At 37.4% G+C, this 8,792-nt stretch overlaps 1 protein-coding gene across 8 annotated transcripts in view; it reads left to right on the forward strand.

Moving 5' to 3' along the window:
- The window catches only part of caska (calcium/calmodulin-dependent serine protein kinase a), a 258,155-nt gene that overhangs the window by 219,687 nt on the left and 29,676 nt on the right, over positions 1–8,792 (forward strand). For 4 of the 8 annotated variants that reach the window (XM_016574044.1, XM_016574046.1, XM_016574047.1 and 1 more), the window contains exons 6-13: positions 186–288; positions 782–957; positions 1,607–1,729; positions 2,025–2,108; positions 2,269–2,368; positions 3,435–3,452; positions 3,577–3,698; positions 5,634–5,711. In XM_016574044.1, the coding sequence (XP_016429530.1) occupies positions 186–288; positions 782–957; positions 1,607–1,729; positions 2,025–2,108; positions 2,269–2,368; positions 3,435–3,452; positions 3,577–3,698; positions 5,634–5,711 (804 nt within the window). Of the gene's footprint in view, positions 1–185; positions 289–781; positions 958–1,606; positions 1,730–2,024; positions 2,109–2,268; positions 2,369–3,434; positions 3,453–3,576; positions 3,699–5,633; positions 5,712–8,473; positions 8,522–8,792 lie in introns of all 8 variants that reach the window. The other 4 variants (XM_016574045.1, XM_016574048.1, XM_016574050.1 and 1 more) reach the window with 2 other exon arrangements.

Genomic DNA, 8,792 nt, shown 5'->3' on the forward strand with positions numbered 1-8,792 from the left:
TATATGGGTCCCCATTTATAGTATATTTATTTATGTGTTATGTGTATCATATATATATATATATATATACATATATATATATATATATATATATATATATATACATTTCCCTTCTCTTGACTTCCAATGTCAATTCCAGTGTGGTCTGTACAACAAAGTAACGTGTCTTTTTTGTTTTTTTGCAGCCTCATTGTGTGTTGCTGGCATCAAAGGAGAACTCTGCTCCAGTGAAACTTGGTGGCTTTGGTGTGGCTATACAGCTGGGAGAGTCCGGATTAGTGGCTGGAGGTACTTGGAAAAATCCTTTTATAGGTTAAACTTGTATCATACAACACATGGACATTTCTTGTGTACCTGCACTGCATGCTAAGGGCTTCAATGCATGCATAGAGAAACTTCTAGTCAACAAGATTCATATGCAGTAAAAGCATGTAATTGAAGCACAAACTACAAAGGAAATAACATCATATTTTCATTTATTAAAGAACTGAAACTCAGAATAAGCTTTCATTTGTATCACAAAAACTAATCATGCATTCAGTTCCTTATTTTATGTTTAGGATGTAACTATCACTCAGTATCACTTCATAAATTGAGTCTTGAATTTTGAATCATCCAGGCGATGATTTTGTTCTGATTAATGAGCTCTTTGTGACTAATGCTGTTAGTGAGTGGCTGGGTATGCATGATTGTGCTTAATTGTTCAAACCTCGTATCATCGACAGCTCTTTTGTATGTATTTGAATGGACGCTCACACGTGACATGTTGTCTGTGCTGCAGGACGGGTGGGTACTCCGCACTTCATGGCCCCTGAGGTGGTGAAAAGAGAACCCTACGGGAAACCTGTGGATGTTTGGGGATGCGGAGTCATCCTCTTCATCCTCCTGAGTGGCTGCCTGCCCTTCTATGGCACCAAAGAGCGTCTGTTTGAAGCAATCATAAAAGGAAAATATAAGGTAAAAGTTTAATAGCAAAGTCTGTTAAGATTACTGTAAATAAAGACATGCTGGAAATATCCTCAACTTGAGGTGAAAGTGGCAATATATACTGACAGTTACTTAATACACATAAATCACGTCCAAAAATCAGTGGTCCAGCATTTTGCACTTTCCATTTGTCTACCTGAGTAAAGACATTTTAGGGCTTGAAAAATTGCCTTCACACTAATCTGATCTGAAATCAGGAACCGCTAACATCAGATTATATCCTCACCACATAAACTGTTCAAAACAACTTCAGCTAGTTCCGGTTCTCTAATTTGGTCAGAGAATCAAAGTTAAGATTGTTGATAGTCTTTTTTAGTTGAATTTTGGGTGACGTTTTCCATTAAAATAAACAAGTACAGACAAGTTAGACTTAAATACTTTTGTCCTTAGTCAGCTTTCCACACAATTTGAAGTGGATGGTGATTTTAAAGGTATCATAAAAATGGAGTGTTCTAGACTAACATTCCAAGTCTTCTGAAGCCGTATGTTGAGCTTTGTGTGAAGAACAGACTGAAATTTTAGTCATTAGTACTAAGCATTGGTGCTAGTGCCAGAATCATTTTGTTGCTGATATCAGAGGGTCTGGGTTTGTCTTTTAATGTATGCATTTGCTGTACAGATGAACCCCAGGCAGTGGGGCCAAATATCAGAGAGTGCCAAAGACCTTGTGCGCCGTATGCTGATGCTGGACCCTGCAGAGAGGATCACAGTGTATGAAGCTCTCAACCACCCCTGGCTCAAGGTATCAACAGCACTCAAGAAACATCTGCTCACTGATCTTACTGATGTTTTTTCATGTATTAATCTGTTTGCTATATGTAAATAAAATTATTTAAAAAATTAAATATGAAAAAATTCATAGGGAAACAAAATATATGTAAATATAATGTTTTATTATTATTGTTATTATTATTAAAACCATACAGACTGTTTCACTAATTGGATATTATTTTCCAGCTTTGAGGTTTTTATGGACTTAAGATATCATTCCTTAATGAGATGAATAAGCACCATTTGAATTGTGCGTTTCCTTTTAGGAGAGAGACCGCTATGCCTACAAGATCCACCTTCCTGAGACAGTGGAGCAGCTGAGGAAGTTCAATGCCAGGAGGAAGCTAAAAGTGAGCCATCAGCACTTTACAATCTCTGCATATTGCTTTAGCAGCTGTTCTCATGCACGATTCACCTGGATGTTCTGGAGTGTAAAATAAAGACCACAAATAAAAATTTGGGCAGGAAATTGCAGTACATGAGTTGATTAATATCTGTATGGTTTGACAGGGCGCAGTGCTTGCCGCAGTCTCCAGTCACAAGTTCAGCTCTTTCTATGGTGACCCACCAGAAGAACTGCCTGACTTCTCTGAGGACCCTACTTCATCAGGTACTACAGCAACCAGCAGAGATGCAACATCAGCTTCCACCCACTCTGTCTTCCTGAAGAGATGTTTTTTGTGATTTGTAGTCTCTCATCACAGTGTTTTGGTTATTTTGATGATATCTTTCTGACAGAGAAAGAGATGAAGCTTGTTGGTAGCATGCTAAGACAAGCATCACAGTCAGTATGGCCCACAATTTAGAAAAAAAAAGAAAAAAAAACTACGTCTCAGTAACTCATCCCGCTACAGGCAATAATGATGCCTGGCAGACAATAAAATAGACCAAAAAAAATTACATACAATTACACTGAGAGAGAGAGAGACCTGAGCAGGGGGATGAGAATATCATTAAAATTTAGGGTAGGCTCTTTTGACTTGAACCAGTGAGCAAATGCCCTAGGAACTGCTTACAATGCCCTGACAACTACCCACAACACCCTGTTATCATGCTAGGGAGCTCTGCATAGGAAACGCCATAAAAGTTTTCCCAGAAAGTGAAGAATTATTTCTTTTTAAGCAGCCGTCACAGAGATGTTTTTCTTGTGTCTTGTTTTCACATACTCCCAAACAAAGCACAAATGGTTTGGTTTAGAATCTGGTTCATGTTTCCTGTTTATTTCTTATATCATCTTTGGTAACTTTCCCTTTTTTCTGCAACACTTAACACAGGATTTAATGTGTCACAATTTTTTATAAAAAGTTACATATCCTTGTACATATCCACAAACATATCCTTAAGATATTCAAAGCTGTCACTGGGGTCGTACCCGAAGGTACAAAAGCTAAAAGATACATCTTTGCAACTTATTTACCCCTAACTGGTTCATATTAGTACCTTAAAGGTATATATTAGTACCCTATGAAAGGGTACCGCCCCAGTGACAGTTTGTACTTTTTTTTAATAGTGTACTGGGAAAATTATTTGAATGTGCATTTGTGAGTTGTTATTCTCAAACTTCTCTAACTGATTGTTTTGAGAGTGCGGGTGAATCCTATCTCTATTCATATCACAATCATCTTTCTATTGTTAAATTATGCTTGTTGCTTGTTTCTATGCTGGCCACCCTGCAGGACTACTAGCAGCGGAAAGTAGGTGTCACCGTCTGTCTCCTTACAAAGTGTTTGCCTGCTACTTTCAAATCAAGTTAATGCTTTTCCTGGGTATTTAAAGGTCACTGTGTGTGGTCAATTGTGTTTGTGTGTACATGTAAAGGGGCTGTGTCACAAGTGCTAGACAGTTTGGAGGAAATCCATGCGCTGACTGACTGCAGTGAGAAAGACCTGGACTTTCTACACAGCGTCTTCCAGGACCATCACCTCCACACATTGCTTGATGTAAGAGACTGTAGCATACAGGCAGACACAAACATATTCACACCAATAAAATTCTTCCTTCATTAAACCACAGAATCTGATGTGTTGAGATGCTGTTAAATCTAGCTTTGATTATCTTGCTTTGAATTTGTTAAAAGAAAATGTCACTAATTTAAAATTAGTCATAATTTTGGCTATGCAATGACCTGTCTACGCAGGTTGGATTTAGTTTCTTAACGTTTAGCAAACAGTTTTTAGCCAAATCATCTTACAATAAACTACTGTAACTGCACACCAGTAGTAATGCAGAATTGATCTTAGTGACCTCCGCAGTGAGCTGCTAACAGCCTACTGCCATAATCATTAGCCTTCCACCACCCAAACAAAAAGCCCTCCATGCTAAAGATATCGATCTACTTGAAATAATTAGCCATAGCTAACTTGAAGTTTTTTGTTTTTTTTCTGGGTACCTCAACTGATTAATTCACAAATGTCAGTAGACCAATTTCAGAATTTTCAGTCTCATCTTTTTTGTTTATTTGAGAACTCAGTGGATTTGTTCATTCATTGTTCTTTGTTCATTCATTGCATCTTTCAATGCTTGTCCAAGCACACACGTCGCACGAGTCTTTCAGTATTATGGCTTTTTGCGGTATTTGTCTGTGTGAATAAGTGCAGCTGTGGACTCTCCCTGCTTTCTCTATGTTTGTGTGTGTGTACCAAGGCCTCTATAGAGAGGCGTACAGCTCGGTACAATCCAGAGTGGATGATAGGGCCTGTCTCCATAGCTACAGGCCAGAGGAAAGCAGAGAGGAGGGCACGCCCCTTATGCCAGTGCTCTGTGGGTAAGATTATCACCAGGAGGCTGTGAACGCACGTCCGTCCCATTGAGAACTCAACTCCTACCCTGAATAGGGAAGGAAACAATAGCACCTATTGTCAGCCTCCATGATTTTTCACTGTTGCAGCTCCAGCAGTATCTGTCTATCAGAAGAGCTGCTCCAGACGTTAAGACTTTGCCATCCTCTCTATTCAAGCTCTGTATGTAACTCTACTTTCATGAAACCGAGGACAGAGGGGTTGAGATCCTATCAGGACCAACTTTGTCTGGAGTTTAACTTTGGTTTTGGTTGGTTCTTCTTTTGATGTGGTGAGTAACCTGGGGGTATTTTCTTAGCCAAACACTTTCTTTAGTAAGCATATTCCTTGTTGCTGGAGATGTAGCAATTTTTCGCTCCATGTTACCCTGAAAGTTCTGTTCTGTTTGTCATGTTGTGAAATACAGATTAAGATGTATAAAGAACTGATACCCTGTGCACAGCACTCATAAATAGCATACCATGCATGTGTTATAGATGTGTGTGGTATTTTTCTTGTGACCTGGTCTGTCCTATAAGGGTTGGTACTCAAGCTAAGTCTCTGAAGAACCACGTATTAACGGATGTGGATTGCAAGAACATTTATTTTCAAGTAACTCACAACATGCTGAAGCTGACTGATGTGCAGAAGAAAGCACCTGCAGAACACTGGATACATGAAAAACATCTGTTAATACATTCATTAAAACTGTTGAGAACTGTATTCCTCATCACTGAATGAAAATGTATTTAATTATGCATCCCTTTTTATGATTAACATTTTGCAGGAGAAACTATAGCCTGTTGCATGCAATAGAACGGTTCAGTTGTGATGTCAAATTGTTGGCCCTAAACAAAAAGAACACTGTGTGTAGATGAGAAAGGGTTCACTTCTTATTGAGTCTCCTCTACTCAAGAAGCAAAATATAACACATTACTCAACATATTGTTTTGTTATTAAACATTGATTATAATATTCAATTTAGTTTTGAGCAAGGATGAATTTTAAAGTATCCTGATCTGTCGTTGCATGCTGCAATGTTTTTAATAGAGCAAATAAATCTTGTAATTGTTCATTTATCCATTCTCCCTTTTTCAGCTCTACGACAAGATAAACACCAAGTCTTCGCCACAGATCAGGAGTCCTACAAGTGACGCCGTTCAGAGAGCCAAAGAGGTGAGTGCAGGCTACAGTTACAGAAAGATGCCTTTGTAATTATAAAATTATGAGGGTCAAAGAAGTTCCTAGCACAAGTTTAATCGAACTTCATCGTAGTGTTCAACTTAATCGTTGATTTAAAAGAATAACCTCTACCAGGACTACTTTTTTTTCTACTGGTCTAAACAATCTCTAATTTTTTTTGGGGGGGGGGAGGAAATGAAATGTAATGTCTATTTTCAATATCTTCAACAAGAAAGTTTGTTAATGTGACTCAGAATTGAATGGAACAATGTTTAGATGGTTTGTCTTATTTCTGCTATCTTGGATGTGTTAATTCAGAATGACATTTTAAATACTTAAATATGATGAATAGAATTTTTGGTGTATGTTCTCATTTTTAACTACTATTCTGTCTAGTCTGTGTTTGCATTTTAATACAACTCATCAGGATGTTCGGAAAAGACTCACTGCATGACCTACTCACTCCTTCGCTTTCCTAGAAACAGAATTTCCTCATATTTCGTTCTTGGTTTTTTTCACTTCTGCTCTGTGACTGTGGTTTAGTTCACAATAATTTTTTTTAAAATTAGTCATCTATAAAACAGGAAGTACACTAAATTGTCATAACTAAAAGCTAATTACATGCAACAAAAAAACATTATATGTTTTGCTTTGTATGTAAATTTTGTTAACAAAAAAAGTATTTTTAACAGATGATGGTCCCACAAATTTTAGCTTTTCAAATAGCAAATCAGTTATAGTCATTTTTCTTTGAGGTATTTATTTGTGGTCATTAAGTCGTTATGGACCAGTTTGTCTTTTTTTACTCTATACCGTGTCTGTTCATATCTGTTTTTTGTTTTGTTTTGTTTTTTTAAGAAAGCAGACGGTCACATGATTTTATGTAGTTTAACAGAAAGCCTCAAACAGAGGTCTGTTTTGTACTCAATGCCTCTAAGAATTTTATGATTTATGTGACATTTACAGATCCCTAGTGGTCTATTGCCTGTTTTCTTCCTGGTGCATTATAAGGCATTTAAACCAGCTGCATTTATAAAGCCACATTAACAAGTGAATGTCTTTGTTTGCATTTACATACTGAGTAGATTAGAAAAAATATAGAATAACAAAATAATGATTGTGTGGTGTTGGACCAAGCAGCTCTTTTATCGGCGTTCATACGCAAGTGTGGAAGCTTGATGAGAGCAGACTGACATGACACTTCTCAAATTACATGAGAGTGAAAATGAATTTAGTTTGGTGAGTTTATCGGGCTGTATGTTTGATGTGTGCTTGCCTCAATGTTGGCTGAAGCGTTTTGCTCTCTTCATTTGCACAGAAACCAGTTAAAATCCTCACTAAGAACACAAACAGTGAATAGAATATGCCAGTGGTTCTGTTTTGTCCTTAACACACTAAATGAAGATATAGGCACAAGCTATCCTTTAATCCCAATGTCTAGTAACTTAACAAGCATTTTAAAAAATCCCTTGCTGGATCTAAAAACTTAAAAGACATTGATCTAGCATTTCTCATAAGCAATTGATGTAGCAATCTATTTTGTAAATGTACAGTGGTGTGAAAAAGTGTTGGCCCCCTTCCTGATTTCTTATTTTTTTGCATGTTTGTCACACTTTAATGTTTAAGATCATCAAACAAATTTAAATGTTAGTCAAAGATAACACAAGTAAACACAACATGCAGTTTTTAAATGAAGGTTTTTATTATTAAGGGTTATTGATCTTATTGTAAATGATTCATGTATATTTTTTCAAATTTGACCACATAATGTTTAATTTAAAAACACTCAAACTTCTGGTGAAACAACATGTTCTCTGGTTACGTATGTCAAACTTCTCCAATCATTTAGTCCGTGTAAAACCCGCCCCTCCTCAATCTTCAAGCTTGCATTTATTTTTGAATGCAACACCCACATCTCAAAATCCAATCAAAATCCTATGCATAGAACCAAGTCCCCACCCCATCTGTCACTACTTTCATTCCATCACAACTTGAAAAGTGATATTAAACGTAAAGTGAGGTTTTTTTTAAAGAAGGGATTAGTCCTCCACAAGTCCCCATATAGTAAATTTTTTTTTGAAGTTGTTGTTTCATGTTGACTAAAAGTTAGTGAATCAAAACTGATAATGACTTATCATATAAGTTGCGTCAACAGAAGCATTCCGAGTATTTTGAATATGTCAACAAATCCTAACTTGGTGCTTCAGATAAGCTTGATCAAACAAATGTGCTAAGTTCCCATAAAGAAGTGAAAGTAATCTTAGTTTGCATAGTTTAGACCATCTGCATACTCTAAGATAAAAATAGTAAGATTCAAACTAGTCTTGATGGTTGCTTTTGGTCTCAAACTCCCTCAGTGGTCCTCTTGGTCCTGACCCCTCTAAAACAAGTCTGTCTCAGTCACAAGTCACACAACCTATAAAGCTCAACCATTTCCTTTAGTAATGCACATCAAAAAGGAACTCAGGCCTGCTGGTGATTAAATAGCTGTGCTCTCGAATAACCCTTCTTGGCCTCTTGCTTGTGATCACTGGCAATGGTGAAATGCTTAAGGATTATCCTCTTTGTATTGCTTAGAGCCAGCGGGGCGGAAACTAACCCATCACCTCTCACTGTTTTCCCTGAGAGACTGAAACTTGCAGAGGCAGAGTAGTGCCTATCTCCAAAAATTCAGCCTTCGACTCTGCTGCTTCTTTTACACAGACTATATGTATCAAATGTTATAAAACTTTCCTGTGTGTGTCTCTCATGCTAAGACCTACGCAGAAGATGGGTCGAGCACGGCTTTGAAACATCTGGAATATGTAAGATGCAGACATTTTCCCAATCTCATGTCCACTTATTTTTACCACTTTTGTAGAACATGTGGAAATTTCTAGGATTCTTGTAAATGTCTGAGCTTTACATTTAGTGATGTTGACTGGCAGTGAGGGGCTGCCAGGTTGGTTTGAACATTGATTAGAGCTCATTAGAGATGATTAGTGTGGTTCAAAAGACGTTCAGGATCCGGCGCTCAGCAGCATTCAGCAGGGAGTTATGACATATCTGCAGTACTGTGCCAAATCACCCCCTCCC

Source organism: Sinocyclocheilus rhinocerous, unplaced genomic scaffold (assembly GCF_001515625.1).
Source record: "Sinocyclocheilus rhinocerous isolate Xijiao unplaced genomic scaffold, SAMN03320098_v1.1 scaffold382, whole genome shotgun sequence".
NCBI classification, from domain to species: Eukaryota; Metazoa; Chordata; class Actinopteri; order Cypriniformes; family Cyprinidae; genus Sinocyclocheilus; species Sinocyclocheilus rhinocerous.